Below are 24,526 nucleotides of genomic sequence, written 5' to 3' on the forward strand. Positions count from 1 at the left end.
TGTGGGCTCAGTTCATGCCACGAGCATGTGATCACAGTGTAAGAGTAATAATTGTGCTGTAGGTTTTTGAATAGAAATGATAAATGATGTATTTTGTCGCTGTCGGGCGGAAACCATGTCCAAAACTGTTACTTTTGAGGATATGGGGAAAAAAATAACCTGGATCCAACACAGTTCTTATTTAGTCACTAGCGCTTGTTAATGCATTGCATTGGTTTATAAAAACCACCAGACAGACTTAAAAAGAACAAAAAAACTGCACTTTTCAAATAAAAAAAATAGGAAAGTAGCACATCTACAAACTCAAAATGAGTTGCTTCATGCCACGTTTTGAGCTTACAGATCTGCTACTTTTGATCATGAAAACACACATCCAGTTTCACAGTGATATACATGACAAATAAACCTCATGTGGACGGATAGAGATGAGCAGACAGAGATCATGAGCCATATGGCTCTAGATAACTGGAGAGCTCCCACAGAGACAGATGGAGATAGAAGAATAGAATATAGAAGGTCACAGAAAGAGAGAGAGAGATATATTATTGATTACATATATAGTAATTAACTGTCTGAGGGAGGGCAAACAAAAAATAGTTTTGCTCTTATATGAACCTGTACACAAGATGTAACAATAAAGCACAAGTGTGGACCTTAAACCTTCCTTTGTTTTCTTTAAGGAGAGGAAATTGACGTTTAAACAAGCATTTACCTTTACCGTACCATAACAGTGTCAATGGTCAATGCATGTCATTGTCAATTCACAGCTTCAGCCGTATATACGTGTGTGTGTGTGTGTGTGTGTGTGTGTGTGTGTGTGTGTGTGTGTGTGTGTGTGTGTGTGTGTGTGTGTGTGTGTGTGTGTGTGTGTGTGTGTGTGTGTGTGTGTGTGCGTGTGCGTGCACTTTTTTGTCTGAAAAGGGAGAAAGCACATAACCTGATCAGCCCATCCAATCTAGTTGCATTTCACCAATATCACAATTTAAGAAAATAAACTATTAGGTATAGTTTATCATCCTCATCTCTATATCATCTCTCTGCCTCTCGTACTCAGTCTCTCTGTGTCTCTACTGTATCTCTATATGTGAGTGTGTTTAAGTTGTCATTGTTATTGCAGGAAAGAAACCATATGCTGCTAATGCAATATAGTATATCAGATGGCAAGTAGTAACTAAACGCACAGCACCTCTCTCTCTCACACACACACGCACGCGCGCGCTATCAAATGCTGCTCTGTCTGTTGGACAGCCCGCTTTACTGAAGCCAGCTATAAAACTCACACACACACACACACACACACACACACACACACACACACACACACACACACACACACACACACACACACACACACACACACACACACAGTCGCTCATTTATGAGTATGTCTGGGCACAACAATAAAAGCCCAGTGTCTGCAGCTCAACTCAGACTGACAGACAGACAGACAGGACCAATGGACCATATTATGTATATTCTACTACTTAACAGCTACAATAGGATCAGTGCAACCGTGCTTATTTTCCAGCATGTTCATCTATTTAAAGGAATTCTAGTGCTTTGCTTTTGACTGAGTCAAAGAACAGATTCAAGCCCCATGTGACCTTCATTACACCAGATTATAGAAGAGCTTCTGCAAGAAAGTAAACTTTTGACAGGACAAAAACAAATGTCCCGTCCCGTCCCGTCCCGTCCCAGAACCAAACCACACTCAACCTATGGACCATAGTCACCATACCATAGACACTACAGGTTCTGCAGTGGAGACATGCATCGCTGGGTTAAATTGGGGTTGTGCACAAATGCATGCACAGGAAATCCCAGGCTCACTCGCACAGTTCTACACAATACATACGTCTAACGTATGTCTAACCAAACACATAAACCCGTATATACACCCCCCCCCCCCCCCCCAACTCTCTCTCTCTCTCTCACCTTTGCTGAGATGACAGAGTTCTTGTGGTAGAAGCAACAGAGGGTGGCGGTCAGGGACTTGAGGTGACATCGGTCCGACATCGCGGCGATCACAATCCTGACCTATAGTCTTTCTGTCTCGAGTTATCAACCACCTACTTTGCCTTCATTTAATGACGCCGGCATTGCTATATTTGACTATACTGTTGGATATAGACAATAATGAACTGCTCAGTACTACTGATGTATTGTACACTACACACTAATGTAAACCAAGTAGGTACATAGGTAACCAGATGCAGTTATGATCAAATGAAATAAACATGATGCTAGCCGTACAATCACGCAGTCAAAAATAGACCAAGTCAAAGTGACTGAAAATTAACTAGGTTAAAGTCAAAGTTAACTAAGCAAGCTCATGGTAGGATAATTCTGGACTCTAGTAGGAGCAACATCATGAGCTCTCTCTCTCTCTCTCTCCTCCACACTAGAGTGGACAACCCAGCGTCACTCCTGTCTCGCTCTGCCCTTCCCACAGGCTCCATATATGGATGTGGGGAAGACCCATGTGACCTGGACTCTGGCCAATGAAACGCTGAGGTGGGAGGGGTCCGAGAGAGAGGCACTGTGTCTTCCTGACAGATAACTAACTGTACAGTAGGTACTGTAGATGACTGCATGCTCACACACACATGCACACATGCAGAGATTCCACTCCATTTGTTCTGAGTTGCACAGGTGTCACAAATTGTCTTTGGTTGTCAAAGTACAGTCAGTCTGCTTTCCCAAGCAGACTGACTCTAGGATGTGTTCAGTGTTTGTTTGTTTTTGTATGTACTGTAGTGTAGCATTGGCTAAGATGCTAATGAGTAAAGCAAAGTATTGCTGGCATAAAACCTTGTCTTTTTCGTGTGTGTGCGTTGCGTGCGTGAACAGTAAAGAATCTAGAGTGCAGTTGATAAGTGGCAAAATGTTTGTGTTGCCTAATGACAACTGACTGGGCAATTACTCCCACACACTAATTTACTGCTTCAACTTTCCCACCAGTCTCTCTCTCTCTCTCTCTCTCTCTCTCTCTGTCACACACCCACACACACACACCCACACACACACACACACACACACACACACACACACACACACACACACACACACACACACACACACACACACACACACACACACACACACGAAGGCTGGCACTCCAGTGCCACCTACAGTAGTTAGAGGAATACCCCGCCGCCACAGGAAGCGGAGCCACTAATTACAGCATGAGGTCCCTGAGGATCTGTGAAGGAAATACATCTCTAGAACATTCCCTGGATAACCACAACACACACACACACACACACACACACACACACACACACACACACACACACACACACACACACACACACACACACACACACACACACACACACACACACACACACACACACACACACACACACACACACACACACACACACCACTGCCGCCACCACCACAGTGCCCTCAAATCACCAGCTAGGCTAAATGTCCACCTTAAAATACACGGTCTGTCACTCGAGGAATGCTCTGGAAAAACAACGAGGGACAGAAATTGTCCTCCTGACCTCATGCTGGAGGTTCTATCCTACGTTGTTCTATTTCTATCTGTTGTTCCTGTCCCAATCCGCTGAGAAACAAGACGGACATCCATCTCACTGACTTCAGTTTCTGTCAGGCAGCAACTTCTGATGTCCATCCTATTATAGCCTTTTTTATGGGTTTATTTTCCATAAATTAACGCCCTGCTTGATCGTACTACAGCGTCACACGAAAGCCTCAAAAGTAGCAGATTCGCAAGCTCGAAGATTTTGTAGATCTGCTACTTCGGAATTTGAACCTTTAAAAGTAACAAGGTGACCACTATGTGAGTCAGAGTGAGTATTCTGGTCATAATCTTCTAATGTGTCCAGTTCTAATACACTTAGCTACGCTGGACCACTGGGGTTACAGCAGGGGCATAGTTTCTCCAAAAATGAATTGTTGCATTAGTGTTTGAGCTTCAGTAGGGCTTGCATGTCGTTACTGTGGGGAAGAAACCTTTTTTCTTTTACTTTTTGTGTTTTTGTATTTTTGTAAATGAATGCCCTACTTCATCATACAAGAGTGTCGCACAAAAGTAGTGAAAATAACAGATCTGCAAGCTCACAACACGTTGTGGTGTTAAAGATCGCTATTTGTCAATTCATGAATATTTTCAATTTATGAATATTTTTTAAAATTGTAATAAAAAAGGAACAGTTTTGGAGAACTACGTTTTCCAACCGACAGCGACGATATGTTGGAATTGATTACTGAATGTGAGATCAGCCTAATGTTGTATTACGCTATCCAGATAGAGTAATACAACATTACACCACTAGAGAGAGCCAGAGTGTTGCTCTAGTTTGCCATAAAATAGCACACCTGCTTGTCCACAGCATCAGCATCATACAAAGCCTGTTGATGCTGTCTATATACTGCAACAATATTCACAAAGTTGACCCCTGTCAGCTACTTAAGGTGTACCGTGTTACACTGTATATTGTTACAGTAGGCTATATTGTTTTTGTATTGTGGGAGCCGTTTTTCTCAGCACTAAAGTCTTAATCTTTCATAGATCTTTCATGTGTGCCAGGTCAGTGTGTAGTCAGACCACACACATGCACTGCACACAATTGACTGTAGCCTATATATGGTGCGAGCGCACACACGCACGCACGCACGCACGCACGCACGCACGCACGCACGCACGCACGCACGCACGCACGCACGCACGCACAGAGCATCATTGTTCCGTAAAGCTCTCTCATGAGGGTTGAGCAGCTTACTGTCAGATAGAGGAGGTTGTGGTGAGGGGGGATTCCACAGGGCTACGGTTTCAGACCTGCACATACTGCCACCTAGCTACTGCACACTGAGGCATAAGGTCTATACGTTGCTATATAAACCAGTGATTATAGTGGATAACCTCTTGAACCCCAGCCAGCGTGCTTATTCTGGGGGAAACATTCTCCAAAAGTAGCACAGATCTACAAGCTCAAAACACGTTGTAGCGCGCACGTTTTGAGCTTGTAGATCTGCTATTGTGGCGAAGACATTTGAAAGACGGAAAAAATACAGTTCAGTTGTAAGTTACAGGTAAGAAAAGAGGGTTTAAGTGGTTAATTAGAAGCTTTTCTACCCTTACAAAGAAATATCCTGCTTACGACCCATAAACATGGGTTTATGGGTCATGAGCTACAAGCTCATAGCGTGCCACTGAGTGGCGCGCTACGAGCTTGTAGGTCTGCTATTTTTAATATCGTGAAAATGAGGCACACATCTTTGAATATATATTCTTTCAGAAGATTTATTATTTTATTTCGACGGAGCCCAAGATCACATTACATAATTGACACAGGGGTGAAAAATGGGTTACACAATCGTGGGATAATTTTTTTTTTTTTAAAGTACATTTTTTGAGGTTTATTTTATTTTATTTATATATTATGCAAGCTTAGCCTCTTTGTTTTAAATAGAAATACTGTACTTTTGACTCCACCACATTTCAGGGAAGGGACTCGACATGAGACCGAGTCAAAAATATATTCATATTATGAATCATCTAACACATTTCTGAAACTTTCGGAAAATGTACTTTGTAATTTGTGGCTCTTCAGTATTTATTTGAGTATATGTTCTAGTCAGTATAATACGCAAGTAGAGAGGCTGGACTATCGGGTCGCAGTTTTGACCCTCGGTCAAAGTGCCCCTGAGCAAGACACTTAACCCTTAACCCGCCCTCATCTGAGCAGCCAGCTGCTGGGTGAAGGCAGCAGAAAAGTATTTCCCCCTCCCCGACCCCGGGGAGTGGACCAGTAAAACACTCCCTTTCCTGTCCCCTTACGTTAAGTGTTTTATAAGCAATCTTAAGGGTGCTTTCTACCAAAGATAAAATACCAAAAGGCAAAAGAAAAGCACTCACTTTGATTGCAGTCTTTGATTTAATCTTTTTTAAGCAACAGTCCAAAAAACACAAACGTTGGCCTTGAGCCTTTCCTCGGCGCGAGACAGATGCTTTGAGTACAGAGCGAGGCCAAGAAGGTGTACAGTACTGCATGTGATGTCAGCAAATTTACCCATTTTGACATGAGATCAGATTCTAAAAATGTCTTCTACATCCTGACAGTTTTCTGAAAAAGCTATGTTTCTATGTCAGTCAAAAATAGCAGATCTACAAGCTCGTAGCGCACCACTCGGTGGCGCGCTATGAGCTTGTAGATCTGCTATTTTTCAATAGCTAAAGCATAACATAATGCTAACACCAACAGGGGTTCCCGCCCAAAATGGGTTAAATTACAATGGAGTTGTGGACGGATATATAACGCATGAATGTCCCCAACTCTCCATCCATTACAATCCATTCAGTTTTTGTTTTTGTTTTCAGTTCTCCTTCAAACCCACTTACAGTACACAGTAAAATGGATAAACAACAACAAATGGATAATGTAATTTGTACTCTCTGAGTTTCAATACGTTCAGCATGATCGTTGTTGGCTGGGGGGCAGAAACCTTGTATCTCCATATTTTAATGTTTTTTTGTTTGTTTGTTTTCGTTTTCGGCTATTTTCACTATTTTAAAATGTTCTTTAAAATGACAATAAAAAAGGAATGGGTTTGGACATCATGGTTTCAACCTGACAGCAGCAGTACAGTATGTACTTTGTTCCCTATATACTGTAGTTTCCTTCCATCAATATCCCTTTCCCTATTCTCTCCTTTCCTCTCTGCCCCTCTCCTACAGTACATACATCTCTCCTGCCTCATCCCTCCCTCCCTCTCCCTCTCCCTCTCCCTCTCCCTCTCCCTCTCCCTCTCTCTCTCTCTCTCTCTCTCTCTCTCTCTCTCTCCCTCTCTCCCTCTCTCCCTCTCTCTCTCTCTCTCTCTCTCTCTCTCTCCTGTTCTCTCTCTCTCTCTCTCTCTCTCTCTCCTGTTCTCTCTTCCATCACTTAGCTCATGTGTTTGGATGCTGTCACCTTGGTGTGAAGAACAAACCTCAGCCTTCCCATGAGAGCAGCTCACACACACACATAAGCAAGCCCACGCACTACTGTACACACACACACACACACACACACACACACACACACACACACACACACACACACACACACACACACACACACACACACACACACACACACACACACACACACACACACACACACACACACACACATGCAAAAATACACAAACAGCACCTGGATCTCTTTGGTCAAATGTGGTTAGTCCGTAAATGTCAAGTGTGTGTGTGTGTGTGTGTGTGTGTGTGTGTGTGTGTGTGTGTGTGTGTGTGTGTGTGTGTGTGTGTGTGTGTGTGTGTGTGTGTGTGTGTGTGTGTGTGTGTGTGTGTGTGTGTGTGTGTGTGTGTGTTGAGTGAATTATGGGGGCTATTCCACAGGTTATATAATGCGTGTGAAATTGTAGCTGTCATCTCTGGCCCTCCAGGTGTGTTTGCGTTTCCACTGTCCACATGCACAGTCATGGACACACACTCCCACGCACGCACATACGCAGTGTAGTAGACCGCAATGTTGCAGCAAGTATTTTACCATGTCATATCCCGTGTGGTCAGGGTCAAGGTGTGTGTGTGTGTGTGACAGGGAACGGGGGAGAGAGATGGGGGGGGGGGGGGGGGGGAGACACGCGGCAAAGTTCTTCGGGATCGGGACTTTCACTCATAACAGAGTATTTCTATAATGCATGCAGTATTGATACTTTTACCACCTGGGACCCAGGTGGTGGGTGGGTGGCCATTGCACAGTAGCAGACAATGTGATTTATGACATATTAGGCGTGGAAGCCCAGGAGCTATCAGATTACCGTAGCCTAGTACAGGAGTTCACGGTGACGGATGCTCATTATCGAGGCCTGCAGTGACAGATGATTGGGGCTATCTGGTGTTTTTAGATAGATGTGACTTCATATTCCTACATTAATTCAGTTACAGAATTCAGAGATTTATTTCACTTGTTCAACGTGAGGGGAGGGTTGAACGATCACATTAACTCTCTCTATAGTGTACCACGTCGATTTTCACTCATAACGTTAACAAATAACAATGCAAAAATATTCAGGCCGCGGGAAGTACTTTACACTCGCAGGGGCTGAGCGTCTAGTAGGGGGTGCGCGCGCGTAGTGCGCGCCGCAAAAATGCGCGTGCACGCGCATCATGCACGCGCATTTTAGCGCATTTTCACGCGCAAACGTGGCCTTTACTTTCCCTCTCCACACGCAAGTTATATGAACAAACTGACACAGGCAATTAACCAGGATAAGGTGCCAATACTGTGATACAGCATATTTATTTATCTTTTTGTTTTCTTCCCCTCCTGTTCGAGGGGGGGCTGTGCCTGGGGGGAGGGGGTGCTACAGCCCCCCCAGCACCCCTACTTCCCTCAGCCATGAAAATATTGCCGCCTAGAAAACAAACACCCGTGACCCTGACCCTAATAATAATAATAAGTGAAAAATGAAACTAAAACTGGAAATGTTTAAGCTCATGTGAAGTGAGGGGCAATCTTATCATCGTACAAAATCATCACATCTCATTCCGGCCAATCAGAATTTGAGTCCTCATCTTCGTCTTCAATGTTTGTATTACTAGTACGTAATGTTTGTGTTTACACAAACACTTAAAATTGTCCATTCATTGTCAATGGCATTTAATGTTTGCGTTAGGACAAAGCTGGACATAGGAGGGGCAAAAAAAACACAGGCAAATCAAACTGAAACAAAAAATCACACCCATGTGAAGGGGGGGGGGGGGGGGGGGGTACAGACCCACAGGAACACACCCAGGGTGCCGGGCCAGTTCCGGCGAGCCGCTCCGCGTCCGAAATGGTAGAGAAATGACAGTTACCATGTGACCCCAGTAAGGGATCGGGAGTCAAACCCGCGGCACACTGCCAGACTCGGACTACCGGCCAAGGTGCCTGGACCGCTGAGCCACGGCCCAGGCCAGGTAGTGAAAAACAACCATGCTGTTTTCGTGCTCAGACCCAGCCAGCTAGCCAGACAGCCACACACATAGCTCCGTAAGGGAGTGGTTTCACCACTCAAAAACCCACAGATGAATCAAACTGAAAGTAAAAAAACAAATCAAACTGAAATCAAACAGAAAACAAATCAAACTGAAAGTAAAAAACAGATGAATCAAACTGAAAGTAAAAAAACAAATCAAACTGAAATCAAACTGAAACAAATCAAACTGAAAGTAAAAAACCCACAGGTGAATCAAACTGAAAGTATGTTCCCTCTAATTTGTTTTTGGTCTGAGTAAACACTCAAACCTCATGAGCAGACATCAGCAACTGCTGAGCAAACATACATCACCTTGACACCAAGTAGCCCAACATGAGAGAACACTTCACACAGGTGTGATTTAACCCACAGGTGAATCAAACTGAAAGTAAACTGAATTAAAAACCAAGCGAATGGGGAAAATATATAAAAATGTAACCTTGACATGATGCATATCCAGAGTATGAGGCAAAAGAGTTCAATAATAATCCCAATCATTCTGATGGATTGTGAGGGAATGGAGATGGAGGAGTGCAGAGGTGAATGTGTGAGATGGTTGGTTTTGTATCAGATATTAACACAGGTCTGTCTCGCATGGTTGTATTATTAGTAAAATAAGATGAGATCCTCAGACAGAGGGAAATTCAGATGTCAAAGCAGCAACAGCAACAAGGTAGAAACACAGTAGAACATGTGATAGAAGTAATTGTTCCTACCTTGACATAGTCCACTGTGGTGTCCAGACCGGCTGGACTGGCTGGCTCTCTGGGGAAGACAGACATAGACATGGCCCGGTTCAGTGACATGGCCCGGTTCAGTGAACACATGGTTCTGCTGGGCATTCAAACCAAACCGCTGCCTAGTAGTAGTACTGTTGTAGTAGTAGTACTGCTCAAAATGGATCCTTGGACTATAGATGTGATGCTGATCCTTGGCTGCTGCCACCAGTACAGTACAGTTCTCAAATGGCTCTGCTTCTACTGGTCCAAAAGAATGTTATGTAGTCTACTGGTCCTGCTCGCATGCATGGGTCCTCACAGGGTCCAAGACCCTAGTGACTCCTTGACTGGTACCGACACAGGTTCATTATTGGCAGGATAGGAACACTCCTCCACTCTCTGAACAGAACCTGTCCCAAACAAGTGTAAAGCCGGATCCAGTTGCCAGGAATTCTAAGCAAATTCTTCTACAGTTCCACAGGCTCCACATATAGGTCCCAAACTTCAGATAGTTTGCTGGTGCGATTAAAGAGCTGTCACCGGTGTCTATAAGCTAAATGTGATGCTAATGCTACTAAGAAGACTTGAGTAGTAGGTCCCAGCAGTTTGTCAGTGTCCCCATGAGAGAGAGGGATCGAGGCAGGTTTTGGCTGCAAGAGGGAACACACAGAACTGCTGCTTTCCCTCTGAGGGTGGACTGAACTAACTGCCATGGGATCTCTCTCTCTCTCTCTCTCTCTCTCTCTCTCTCTCTCTCTCTCTCTCTCTCTCTCTCTCTCTCTCTCTCTGCTTCTCACAAGTTTTTTCCTCTCTCTCAGTTAGTGGTTAACATGTTCACTCACTGCACTGGCCGCCCTCCCTTCCTCCCTCTCTGTTTCTCTCTCTTTCTGCCTCCCTCTCTTTCCCTCCTCCTCTCCCTCCCCCGCCATAACACACATCACAGCCACATGCCTGCCCTTCTGAGCCCACTGACAAATTCACAGAGAGGTCAGAGTACACACACACGCACGCACGCACGCACGCACGCACACGCATAGACACACAGAACTTTATTTCTGTAGTCTTTAAATACATTCAGTTCCAGAGCATATTGTTCGTATTCTTTGTCTCTTTTCATGTATGTCCATACTATCGTCTGCGTCTCCTATTCTTACACACACACACTCTGTCATTTAAGGGCTGGGACAACATTTTTGAGGCATCGCACATTGGGCAGGTTTGCCAACTCCTTTGACCGGCAGAATTCAGAGCTTTCACTGTCAAATCTTGAGCATTAATTTAACTCTGAGAGTGTTCAAATTGGGGCCAAATTGGGGTGCATACTTAGTTTAGACTAGTCATTGGTTAGACATGGGTTAAGGTTAGGTTTAGGTGTGCTGCCCCGTGGGAGGTTAGGTTTAGGGTGAGGGTTTGAGATAGGTTGTAGTTGTAGGACTAATGACTGGTCTAACCAATGACTAGTCTAAACCAAAAACTGTCTAAACTAAGTACTGCACCCTTCAAATTTGTATGCAGCCTATACACTCTCGGAACAAGGGTTGAATTAACACTAAGGATTTTACAGCGTAGCAAAGCCTCTGAATGGGTATGGTGGCTTCATTGTATGGTATTGTATGTAGTTTTTATGGTATTTGCGGGCTAATTCAGTCTTTCTATCTGCAGGAGGCTTTTACAACCATGGACTGAATGAGAGAGGTAGTTACAAAAGCTACAAAAACCCTCACAAGTGAGGGGATATACAGTGGTGGTAAAAAGTACTCAAATGTTTTACTTGCATAAAAGTATCAATACTGCAATGTAGAAATACTCACTTAAGTAAAAGTACGGAATTAAAAACATACTTAAAGGGGAAAACCACCCATTTTCAACATTTTACTATGTCATTAATATACCTTAGAGCTGTTGTGTGGAAATAATAAAAAAGTCCCCCCCCATTCTGTGTTTCCCAGAACTGTAATTATGAAAAAAAGATTTTTTTCAGACCTCTAGTTCTAGGAAACACAGAATGGGGGGGACTTTTTTATTATTTCCACACAACAGCTCTAAGGTATATTAATGACATAGTAAAATGTTGAAAATTAGTGGAATGCCCCTTTAAAGTACCAAAAGTAAAAGTACCCATTATGCAGAATATCCCATTTAACAGGGTTTAGGATGGCCTGGGCCATGGCTCAATGGTCCAGGCACCTTGGCTGGTAATCCAGTCTCCCGATCCCGAAGGCCTTTACTGCATGTCTTCCCCCCCATCTCTCTCCCCATTTCCTGTCAGCCTACTGTCTGTCCCTCCATAAAATAATATAAAATAAAGGCGAAAGCCACCAAAAAAAAACAGGGTTTAGGATACAACAATTGTGAGCTTTTAGATCGGCTATTTTCAAAGACTGAAGTGGTTAATGTATGTTTTGTAATAATAATAATAAAAATCTACAGTAAGTAATTGGTAACTAAAGTACAATATTTGCCTCTGAGATGTAGGGTAGTAGAAGTAAAAGTATTGTAAATCGGAAACACACCAGTAAAGTAAAAAAAAGAAAATCCTCGAAAAAACAAGTCGCCTACACAACAGTACTTGAGTAAATGTACTTAGTTACTTTACACCACTGGCTACAAACAAACCCCCCACAAGTGAGCGGGTAGCCACGTGTGTGTGCGTTCCCACGGGAACGTGTACACAAAAACCCCAAAGAAAATGTGTTTAGCTCTAAAACTAAAACCCCCCGCAAGTTTTAATACGGTCCCTCGCAGTAATGACTGGGATTTAGTTATGGAGTTATGTAACAGTACAGGAGCCTCCATTCATAGTAACAATGCACTCACTAATCATAGGAAGGGGGAACGGGGGGGGGGGGGGGGGGGGGGGCTCAATGGAGCACGTCCACCATGTCCCTCACTAACGGCCCTGAGCACACACAGTTCTAATGTAGATTTATGTTTGCAGTAATTATGGCGAGGAACATCTCCTGTTTACTCTGCAAAGCCCCCGATGGAGGATGTTTGTCCTCTCTGCAACCCACCGAAAGGTGAAGATCTGTGTATTTGCATTGGTGCTATCCCACTTTGTGTCTCTATACAGATCTGTTAAATTAAACCAACATCCTCTGTTGGTTTGGGTTATCGTTTTGTTTAGCCCCCAAAGAAAAACTAACACGGTGACATCATCATCTACACTAGTACGTCGCCTCATATCACCTCCGTTGAAAGGAGAAAGGGCCTCCTAGGGCGCCTGTAGCTGAGTAGCTGAGTACAGAGGCCATCTGGGGATCAAAGGATTGCTGGTTCGACCCTTGGCTCACCCATATCAACACGTCTCCCTTTCCCCTTTCCCTAGGTAGTGACAGAGAACCTCAAACCACAAAAGTATGCCAACATTCTGGCTACAGAGGAGTATGTGGCCTTTCTGTTAAAGGAGCATTCAGTGATTTGGATAATTTGGAAAACCACCCAGTCTGCCCCGGTAACAAAATGTGCACATGCACACGCTCTACAGTGGGGGGAAATGCAACAGGCCAACAGCATGTGCACCAAGGCCCGCCCCCACTCGATCATGATTGGAGGAAGGCCCCTCTCATCCTGATTGGATGAAGGCTTTGCCACCCGCCACCAAAACTGAAACTAGGGTTTTTTGACCCCAGGGGCTCACTGGGGACAGGGAGGATCTCCTTATATGGTCAGCACACTCTATAGAAGGGAGGATTATAAAAAAATAAATAAAAAAATAAGTGATATTTGAATGAAGTGAAATCACTGAATATACCTTTAATATATCCATGTGCTCATGCTCTTTTATTTAGTGTTATGAATTTGCATTTGATTTAAGTTAAACTGCTGTTTGTGTCATGAGTACATCCACTGTGGAATGAGTACATCCACTGTGGAATGAGTACATCCACTGTGGAATGAGTACATCCACTGTGGAATGAGTACATCCACTGTGGAATGAGTACATCCACTGTGGAATGAGTACATCCACTGTGGAATGAGTACATCCACTGTGGAATGAGTACATCCACTGTGGAATGCAAGTATCACGCAGAGATACAGTGAGAACGAGAAATGAGGCATCATCAACAAATCCTGGCGTGTATAAGAATTAAGGACCTGTTGATGTAAATGTACCTACGGGTCCATTTGGTTACATTTGTATACGCTCAGACTCTCAGGAATGTACGGTGCAATCTGTCCGTCTGCACATCTAAGGAGGAATGCAGGAAATTGGTGTGGTCAAGAGTGTGTGTATATACTATACATGCAAAGCTGACCACAAACTATTATGAGTTCCTGAGCAGGTGGAGCCTGACGCCCCATTTGTATTTCGCCGTACGGCTGTGTCGCGTGCCAAAGATAGCCAGCCTTAAAGCTCACAATGTGTGGCGGATACGACGAGTTGTCAGCTTGTTTTAGTAGGTCGGCTATTTTTGCCACGCGACACCGTTGTACGACGGAGCATATACATTAGAGCAGGTTCTCAACCTTCAGGCTGTGAGTGACCCCCCCCAACATAATTATATTTGAACTGGGGACCCCCCACCCTGATTAGCACTTGGAATAGTTGAGGCATTACATTTAGTTTGACTCTGTTCCACAGACAAATATTGTGAATACTGAATATAGCTGTCTGATCTACAAGCTCACAATGAGGCGTTGTGAGCTTGTACCAGTTTTTATAGCATAGTTTGTTGATTACATTTGATGCAGTAATGGACTTTTCTTTACTTTCTCTACAAGCGCATTGTGAGCTTGTATTTTAATACTTGAAATGGGACATTCTGCATAATGAGTATTTTCACTTTTGGTACTTTAAGTACATTTTGAATTCCTGACTTTTACTTTTACTTGGTTGTAATAGAGAGTATTTCTAGTAAAAGTAAAACATTTGAGTACTTTTTACACCACTGCAACCTGCTCTTCATTATAGTCAGAAAGTGGAAACACACAGAAAATACATAATGTACTGCACACACACACACACACGCACGCACGCGCGCGCGCGCGCGCACGCACGCACGCACGCACGCACGCACGCACGCACGCACGCACGCACGCACGCACACACACACACACACACACACACACACACACACACACACACACACACACACACACACACACACACACACACACACACACACACACACACACACACACACACACACACACACACACACACACACAGAGAGAGAGAGAGAGAGGTCTATAAAGGCTGACCTCAACAAGTCTCTCTCTCTCCCTCCTTCTCTGCCCGTAGTGCTGATACAGCTGTGGTCTGGTCAGAGTATTTTCCTGCTGTAGTGACCACAGCTGACCTGACCTCACACACAGTAAAATACTCAGTGGTCATTTAGCCCCGGAGGAGTGTTCTCTGGGTCCATCTCTTTACACTGTGTCAGGATGACCGGTTTTAGTATTACATAATATAGTATTATAGTAATAGTATAGTAGTAATATAGTCTTTCTCAGATCTGTCACAATGCACGCACGCACGCACGCACGCACGCACGCACGCACGCACGCACGCACGCACGCACGCACGCACGCACGCACGCACGCAAAGTAGAAAGACAGCACGGAGAGAACGAGAGAGAGAGAGCGAGAGAGAGAAAAGAGAGCGAGAGAGAGAAAAACAAACACCTCTGTCTTTTTCTAGCTCATGCTGTTAGAGAGAAGTGACTGACTGACTGTGACCACAGTCTTTTTCTGGCTACTGTTGTTCTTTTTGCCAAACCACACAACTGTGTGTGTGTGTGTGTGTGTGTGTGTGTGTGTGTGTGTGTGTGTGTGTGTGTGTGTGTGTGTGTGTGTGTGTGTGCGCGCGTGCGTGTGCGTGTGTGTGTGCGCATGTCAAATGTAACATAGAGGAACAAAGACAGGAGAAAAACTGACATTGAGAAAGAGTAAGCAACTATAGAGGTATAAGAGAGCTGCAGTGTCTATAATCAGCCTACAGAGGTCAGCATAGTTCTATAAAATAGGTCTTTAAATTCAGTGTCTAATTGTGGCTTTCTCATCATCATCACAGTTTCACAATAGGATGAATGCAGTATCAGAAACTACCGGATCTCAATTATCTGGCGATATAATTTAATTGGAATGGACAGAATCATCACTTTATGATCTGCTGTATCCTGTATGGCAAGTGTCATTAACCCATTAAGACCTGGGCGGCTGTGGCTCAGGAGGTAGAGCAGGTCGTCCAATGATCCATGGGTCGGCGGTTCGAATCCCGGCTCCTCCTGTCTACATGTCGAAGTGTCCTTGGGCAAGACACTGAACCCCAAATTGCTCCCGATGTGCTGGTTGGTGCCTTGCATGGCTTCCACCGCAATCGGTGTATGAATGTGTGTGTGAATGGGTGAATGTAATGCACAATCTATGTAAAGCGCCTTGGATAAAGGCGCTATATAAATGCACCATTTACCATTTACCTGAGGCCGATTCTACAAATGCCTTCTAAATCAGTAGTTCTCAAACATTGTCATGCCATGGAGCTTGTATATCTGTTATTTTTGAGAATCACTGTTCTAAACCACTTACTTATGTTGCTATAGCCTATATATAGATGCTTTCCCTGTTTTAATGGGGTTTTTTTTAGTGTTTGCCAGTGTTGTAGAAGAAATTGGCCCCCGTTTGTTTTCATTCTTTTTAGCTTTATTTTGGCAGAACACTATATGGGCAAAGTGGGGAGACGTAATGCAACACATGGACTCGAACCAAGGACTTTAATCAACTCCACGCTCCAACTCTAGCCTAGCCTGGCTAATAAGCCAGACCGAATAAGCCGTTGGCAAAAAAAAGATTGCCTGCCGGCGGATTACGATCTGGAGAGGCTCAATTGTACGCCCATTTCCTACACCAGAGAACTGGTGTGGCCAATCGCGACACGGTATGCAATATGGGCGGGCTTTGGTACAGTGACGTTCAATGCTTGAGACCTTTGACTGACAGTAGCTCTGACCAATTGCGTCAAAGAGAAAATGTTTGAACCCGCACGCCGGGAAACAAGATCCATACACAGCATCTCCAGACTCAAATACCACACGACAGTGTGATTTGAGTCTGGCTTATTAGCCAGGCTAACTCTAGCCTACTAGGCCTACTAATGTTTACTGTTTTGACAGTACAAAGGACTGAAGAATCTTGCGATGCTTAAAGGGAAACTTTGTGGATATTGAACCGAAACCCTATTGTTCTGATTTGAGGAGATCATATGTAAAGTGTGGCAATAAATATCCTATATCTTCTGTGTACTAGGGCTTGAGTGCTCAAATGTCTGGAAAGGTATGCGCGATGACATCAAACTATATGTTGGAATGACGTCATGATGTAATTTATTCCCCCCAAATGCTTTTCATTTAGAGATGTTGATGATGTGCTTGTTTGCGTATTGCATATATTCAACAATCATTACAGAATGTACCTGAACACTTTTGTCAATGTCACTGTAGCGTTAAAATGGCAAATTTTAACCTGAAATTTGATTTCAAAATGTCCCACTGTCCACAAGTGACTCATTATTACATATAGCAAGATAACAATCTTTACACATAGTGAGCCTAACAAACCTTTTGATCATAACATTTAGATGTTTAGTTTTTACAGTACGGTATCTTACCTACGAGACATCTTGTGCACTGTTGAAAACACGTTGATCAACAGATGACAACAACACTCGTTCTTCAGAGTGTGTGTGTGTGTGAGGTTACACAGACCACAGACACACACACGCACACACACGCACACACACACGCACACATACACACGCACACACACACACACACACACACACACACATGCACACGCACACACCCCGTCATTCCTTGTTTCACTTGCTCTTTCAGACACTAAATCATGCATTTATCACAACCTGAGGCCAGCTGGCTTATCGCGTTCTACTCTCTCTGTTATTCACTCTGTTGGCTTATGCTGCTCTCTCTCAATAATGATTTCCTTTGTCTCTATTTCACAGCCTGTCCATAACTTGTTTCTTTCAAAGGACACGCATGCATTCTCTCCGCCATAGCTTCTCTCCTGTCTGTCATTTCAGTCTTTTGGTGGTCTGCTCAGTGGCTCTGAGATGCTGAGGTTGACAAACCGACCAATCAGGAGACGGTGTAGTAGGTCAAGGGTCACAGGTCAACCGACAGGCTGATGGATGTGGTTCAGTATGACAGTATTTGCTTGGCTAATGGATTTGATGGATGTAGTTCAGTATCTGCTTGGTTAATGGATCGATACAAACTATAGATAAAGCACCTTGACCGTTGACATTTTGTTTGTTTTTAATTAAGTCTTTAATTAATCAAAATGACCTTATCTGACATCTATAAATGTCCGTTGGTGCTCTTGTAAAGGGACTGCTGGATGAAGGCTAACGAGGCAGCTTTATACAGACTCATGTTTTGCAAAGTTGAAAGGTCACAGGTATGTGCCATCCAGTGGGCACGGGCACTAGTTGACCAAGCAAAACACGAGCCCAGGCAGCCGTTCCTTTGATATCTTCCGGGGCTTTGAGCAGCTGGTGGGCAGTGCCATCAAAGTGTATAGCTTCAAAGAGATTTTTTCCAGACGCGTAGAGGGCAGCGGTGGCCGAACGGTTTGCGGAGCGGTCTTGATACCGGAAGGTCGCCAGTTCGAATCCCCGGACCGGCACGTTAAAGTGCCCTTGAGCAAGGCATTGAACCCCAACCATGAAATGTTCTATGAGCAGGGCGTGGCTGTAAACAAGCATCTCGAGCTTAGTCCACTTACCCTGGGTAAACAAAGAACTTTGCTTTGCTTTGCTTTAGTAGACGAATCTGTCCCATTGGCTAGTGCCTATCACTGCCGGGTGATAATTCACCAATGCTGAACCCGACGCGTCATTTCTCACCCTAGTGAGCTGCTTCAAGTTGACGCGTGTGGACCTTCTTTCCGTTTTTGTCTCCCTTATAATGGGAGTGGATGAGACTTGACACGACTTGAAGCGCAAGTCTGCCTGGCAGTGCCCGTGCCCAGTGTGTGAGCCAGTCTACATAGACATCAACACATTATGCCAGTCTACATAGACATCAACACACTATGCCAGTCTACATAGACATCAACACATTATGCCAGTCTACATAGACATCAACACATTATGCCAGTCTACAGGGAGATCAACACACACTATGCCAGTCTACATAGACATCAACACATTATGCCAGTCTACAGGGAGATCAACACACACTATGCCAGTCTACATAGACATCAACACATTATGCCAGTCTACATAGACATCAACACATTATGCCAGTCTACATAGACATCAACACATTATGCCAGTCTACATAGACATCAACACATTATACCAGTCTACATAGACATCAACACATTATGCCAGTCTACATAGACATCAACACACTATGCCAGTCTACATAGACATCAACACATTATGCCAGTCTACATAGACATCAACACTATGCCAGTCTACATAGACATCAACACATTATGCCAGTCTACATAGACATCAACACATTATGCCAGTCTACATAAGTACATATACATCAACACACTATGCCAGTCTACATAGACATCAACACATTATGCCAGTCTACATAGACATCAACACATTATGCCAGTCTATATAGACATCAACACTTTATGCCAGTCTACATAGACATCAACACATTATGCCAGTCTACATAGACATCAACACATTATGCCAGTCTACATAGACATCAACACATTATGCCAGTCTAAAGTACATAGACATCAACACTATGCCAGTCTACATAGACATCAACACATTATGCCAGTCTACATAGACATCAACACACTATGCCAGTCTACATAGACATCAACACATTATGCCAGTCTACATAGACATCAACACATTATGCCAGTCTACATAGACATCAACACTATGCCAGTCTACATAGACATCAACACTATGCCAGTCTACAGGGATAGAAGGACAGTTAAGCAGGTAAAGAGAGATGGTAGAAAGAGGAGCTGAAGGGGGAGAACACAAAGACTTCACAGTAATCTGTGATCTGTCCTACCGTACCACACCCTGACCTACAAAGGTAACCCAACTGGCTGGGGGCCGTACACACACACACACACACACACACCCACACCCGCACACGCACACACGCACGCACGCACGCACACACACACACACACACACACACACACACACACACACACACACACACACACACACACACACACACTGGCTACATCAGATACAGTCTGCTGTAACTCTACACGAGAGATGGACAGATGAGGGACATGATGAGGGATGAGGTGTGTGCGTGCCTCCTCTGAAGTTGAGCTGCCAGCCACTCCCCCCAGGGTTCCCTTTACTGACTACCCCTACCTACACCCCCTCCCCTGGCGCTTCTCTGTCTCTCTCTTTCTCTCTCTCTACCCCTCTCTCCCTCTCTTTCTCTCTCTCTACCCCTCTCTCCCTCTCTTGCTCTCTCTCTACCCCTCTCTCCCTCTCTTTCTCTCTCTCTCTACCCCTCTCTCCCTCTCTTTCTCTCTCTCTACCCCTCTCTCCCTCTCTTTCTCTCTCTCTCTACCCCTCTCTCCCTCTCTTTCTCTCTCTTTCCTGCTAAACTAAAAAGCAAAGAACTCTAGTGTGGACATTGTGTATTTGTAAGTTTGTTTAATTAATGATGTGTGTATAAGTGTATACATACATTGTGTACTGTATGGGGGGGGGGGTCTCTGTAAGAGAGTATTTTTGAGGAATCAATAAACATAATGTTTAGTAAGTAAGTAGACAAACAGTGATGATCTGAACAAAAATTGCAGTACTAGAATTAACCACTTTTGAACCCGGCGTCTGTATTTTGGGCATGACAGTAGTATAGGCGAGACATTCTGACACAATCATCCTTTCCAGACAACGTAGCGTGTGTCTTGTGACATGGAAATGATAGTGTCCACAGCATGTAGACAAGATGTCCAAATGGAGACATGGAAATTATAGTGTCCACAGCATGTAGACAAGATGTCCAAATGGAGACATGGAAATGATAGTGTCCACAGCATGTAGACAAGATGTCCACATGGAGACATGGAAATGATAGTGTCCACAGCATGTAGACAAGATGTCCAAATGGAGACATGGAAACGATAGTGTCCACAGCATGTATAGACAAGATGTCCACATGGAGACATGGAAATGATAGTGTCCACAGCATGTAGACAAGATGTCCAAATGGAGACATGGAAATGATAGTGTCCACAGCATGTAGACAACATGTCCACATGGAGACATGGAAATGATAGTGTCCACAGCATGTAGACAAGATGTCCACATGGAGACATGGAAATGATAGTGTCCACAGCATGTAGACAAGATGTCCAAATGGAGACATGGAAATGATAGTGTCCACAGCATGTAGACAACATGTCCACATGGAGACATGGAAATGATAGTGTCCACAGCATGTAGACAAGATGTCCACATGGAGACATGGAAATGATAGTGTCCACAGCATGTAGATGTGACACTTACAAGTGTATGTGCACAATTGTTGTTTTGTTTTTATTTAATTTTATGTATTTGTATTGAGAGAGGCCAATTCCAGTTGTGTTTTGTGTTCAAACTATACTAATAGTAGTTACTGAGTCACGCCACCAGGGGGAGATCGCCCTAAGGTGAGCATGGTTTTTGTGGTATATGGACCACGGAGGCTTCCGTTCTTCAGACAGATTTGCAGCCTGCTCTGATGAACGCAACATGAATCTCCTGTCTATATTTTCCCTGTACAACAGGTTAGTAAAGTGTGCAAAAGCATCATAACTTATATCAAAGGACTCATAAGCCTTTCTTATTTTGTTTGGGCTAAGACTGATACAGAAATGTTATGTTTTGGTTTAGTTTGAGACTTGGGAAATGTACAAGTGAATGAGTGACTGATTCCAAAATGGAGGCCTTGTTTATTGTCTGTAAAAACGGAGCTCACTGACATATGTGTTTTAACACCACAGTTTAGCATAGGGTTTGGTGTGATAATGTACAAATGTTTATTGAATGTTTTGTGATATTGTGTGTTTATAAAAAACGTTCTGTATGCAGTAAGACTGTGACTAAAAAAGTAAACAAACCAAAGGTTTAAACAGTATTACAGTATTGACTGGGAAAGTAAAGAACAGAGACTGGTTAAAGTAACAGTATTATAAATGTGAGTTTTGGAGCACATACAGTACAAATGTATTTTCTATACAGTATTTTGGTGAAATGTGACAACAAAAAGACCAAATGTGTAAAGTTGTATTATTCTACAGTAACAGTTTATTGTGAATTGTGAAATATGAATGTGAATATGTGATTATTGAATGTGATGAGTATGATGATTGCATTTAAAGAGAGAAAAAGAGAAAGAATATGAAAATAAGATTCTGTGAATAAAGACAGATTTGCAGCCTGCTCTGATGAACGCAACATAAATCTCCTGTCTATATTTTCCCTGTACAACAGGACTTATCTTCTGCCATCAGGCCACTCAATCGTGAGGCCTGTAACATAGACAAGATCAGGGACATGCAGAGAGATCAGATTCTAAAAATGTCTTCTACATCCTGACAGTTTTCTGAAAAAGCTATGTTTCTATGTCAGTCGTTCTTCGATTTTTCAAAAATAGCAGACCTGCAAGCTCGTAGCGCGCCACTCGGTGGCGCGCTACGAGCTGCTATGAGCTTGTAGATCTGCTATTTTTCAATAGCTAAAGCAAAACATAATGCTAACTCCAAAAGGGGTTCCCGCCCACAATGGGTTAAAGGGGCAGGGGCTGAAATCCTGTGAGTGGGCACTTTTGCGACAGGTTGAGAGCTTGTAGATCAGCTATGTTCGGGGTGCAACCCAGCACTCTTTAGCTAGTGGAGATGCGGTGTGTACGACATGGATTTCGAAACAGATTTGTTCAATGCAAAATACTGTGTTCAAGTTCAGGAGACTGAATGAGTGAATGCTGCCTTCCGGTATGGCATGGAAAGGGAGTGGCATTTGCATTTCTTTCATCATAGTAAATGCTGCATTCGTGGTCTGGAAAGGGCAGTTGTTTTACGGACGGGTGAAAGGGCAGGGGCTGAAGCCCCCTTTGATGTCTATGTGTCCCTGGACAAGATGTCCAAAGGGAGCAGCTTCTGACTGTCAGGTCAGTGTAGTGAGAGCTGGAGACAGGATTTCATCATCTGTTGGTGGTACATATTTAACCCGAATATTTAAAAATTTAAGCATAAAGCATAACATAATGCTTAAAACATGCACCAAAAGGGGTTCCCGCCCAAAATGGGTTAAAGGATAATGCACAGTGTACCTGGCCATGTGTGTTTATGTCTGCCCCTTTATACACAAACAAAGCAAACCACATAAGCCCTACTGTACATAATACTTATTTGTTTCGACAAATAGACTATCTACAAGCTCACAACGATGAGAGCTAGGACATCTGTAGATCTTAAAATGTTCTTCTTCTTCTTCTTCTTCTTCTTCTTCTTATTATTATTTTTAACATTTTCGACTACAATGACATGCCCAAAATAGGGACACCATGGTTAAAGAGGTTAAACATGTCACGTCACATTATGTGACACATATCGTTGGTAAACACACGTTGGGACAACCTTCTTCACTGCAGATTTACACACAGTGTCCTGTTTTATCTGTCTGAGAGACGGACAGAGAAAATGTAATTACTGTTGTTGTCGCGATCGCACTGCTATGACCCGTGTCTTGATTTTTATTTACACTTTGCAATGAGATACAGTGCACTTACTTTCCTAGCTTGGGTATTTGAATGGGCCTGTACTACCCGTGTATTTATCGGTTGGTGTAGCAGCCTATGCCGTTGCGCATGCCTGTCTGTTTACCTGTAATTAGGGAAGTTGTCCGAGCCATTGTGAACCAGTGGAGAAGACACGGGTAGACGGACATGTCCAGTAGCTACTGGTGTGTTGTGGCGAGCAGTCGACTGAGACATCTGATTGGCTCTCGGGTCCCAGGTGTAGTGTCCGGGGGCGGGGTTAGCATTGGCCACGCCTCTTCTGCGTCGCGGCAAGGTCCCGTGAATGGAGACGGGCTGGTAGGATGCAGCCGGGAGGTCTGACAGGCTGGAACCTGGACCTGACCTGGAAGAAGGAAAACACAAAGAGAGAGAAAGACGCAGAAATACATCAATGTGGTCAATTTGTAGTAGGCCTATTAGAGTCAGTATAACTGTTCCAAATTAAGTCAACCATATCCATTCAGATTTGTTTTTAATAAACATACCGTTGCTGTCGGGATGAAACCTCCTATCTCTATATTTTAAGTCTTTAGTGTTTTTTCGTAAATGAATGCCCTACTTGAAGATGTCACAGAAAAGCATCAAAAGTAGCAGATCTGCAAGCCCAAAACTTTGAGCTTGTGCATCTGTTGCATTTGGAGGTAGAGCCTCCCCAAATAATTTAAATCGTAATCGTGGTGAATCCATACTGTAAGCTATGTACCTCCTCCCCTCCGTGTAGTCAATTAATGATAATAATACATCGAATGTATATAACGTTTTTCTCTACACCCGAAGTCGCTTAGCAAAACAAAATAAACAACTTTATTCAAGTCTGAAAAGGTGGGTGTTGAGGGAGGCTTTAAACAGGGGGGCAACTGTGTTTAGTTTTTGGTGACCAAATTGTGGAGAAAATGGGGAATAAGTATTAAAGAAAATATATATATTTTCATCCAGCGACACAGAGTATATAAATGAGCGCTAACTCACCCATTTCTGCAGCTGATGAGGTCCATGGAGGAGGCCAGGCTGGCCTGGAGGCCTCTGGAGGAGTAGTTAGTGCTGCTGGGGGTACCGAGGGAG

General features: G+C 43.7%; 1 protein-coding gene across 3 annotated transcripts in view; it reads right to left on the minus strand.

Moving 5' to 3' along the window:
• Positions 1–24,526, minus strand: part of bcar3 (BCAR3 adaptor protein, NSP family member) — a 132,055-nt gene that overhangs the window by 28,825 nt on the left and 78,704 nt on the right. For all 3 annotated transcript variants that reach the window (XR_013790364.1, XM_079505312.1, XM_079505313.1), the window contains 3 exons: positions 24,434–24,526; positions 23,550–23,807; positions 9,705–9,753 (listed from right to left, as the gene is read on the minus strand). The exon at positions 24,434–24,526 is cut by the window's right edge and continues 106 nt beyond it. Coding sequence is in view for 2 of the 3 variants with exons in the window: in XM_079505312.1 (XP_079361438.1) it covers positions 9,705–9,753; positions 23,550–23,807; positions 24,434–24,526 (400 nt within the window). In the remaining variant the exon portion in view is untranslated. The remainder of the gene's footprint in view (positions 1–9,704; positions 9,754–23,549; positions 23,808–24,433) is intronic.

The sequence above is a fragment of the Electrona antarctica genome (assembly GCF_951216825.1).
Source record: "Electrona antarctica genome assembly, chromosome: 7".
NCBI classification, from domain to species: domain Eukaryota; kingdom Metazoa; phylum Chordata; class Actinopteri; order Myctophiformes; family Myctophidae; genus Electrona; species Electrona antarctica.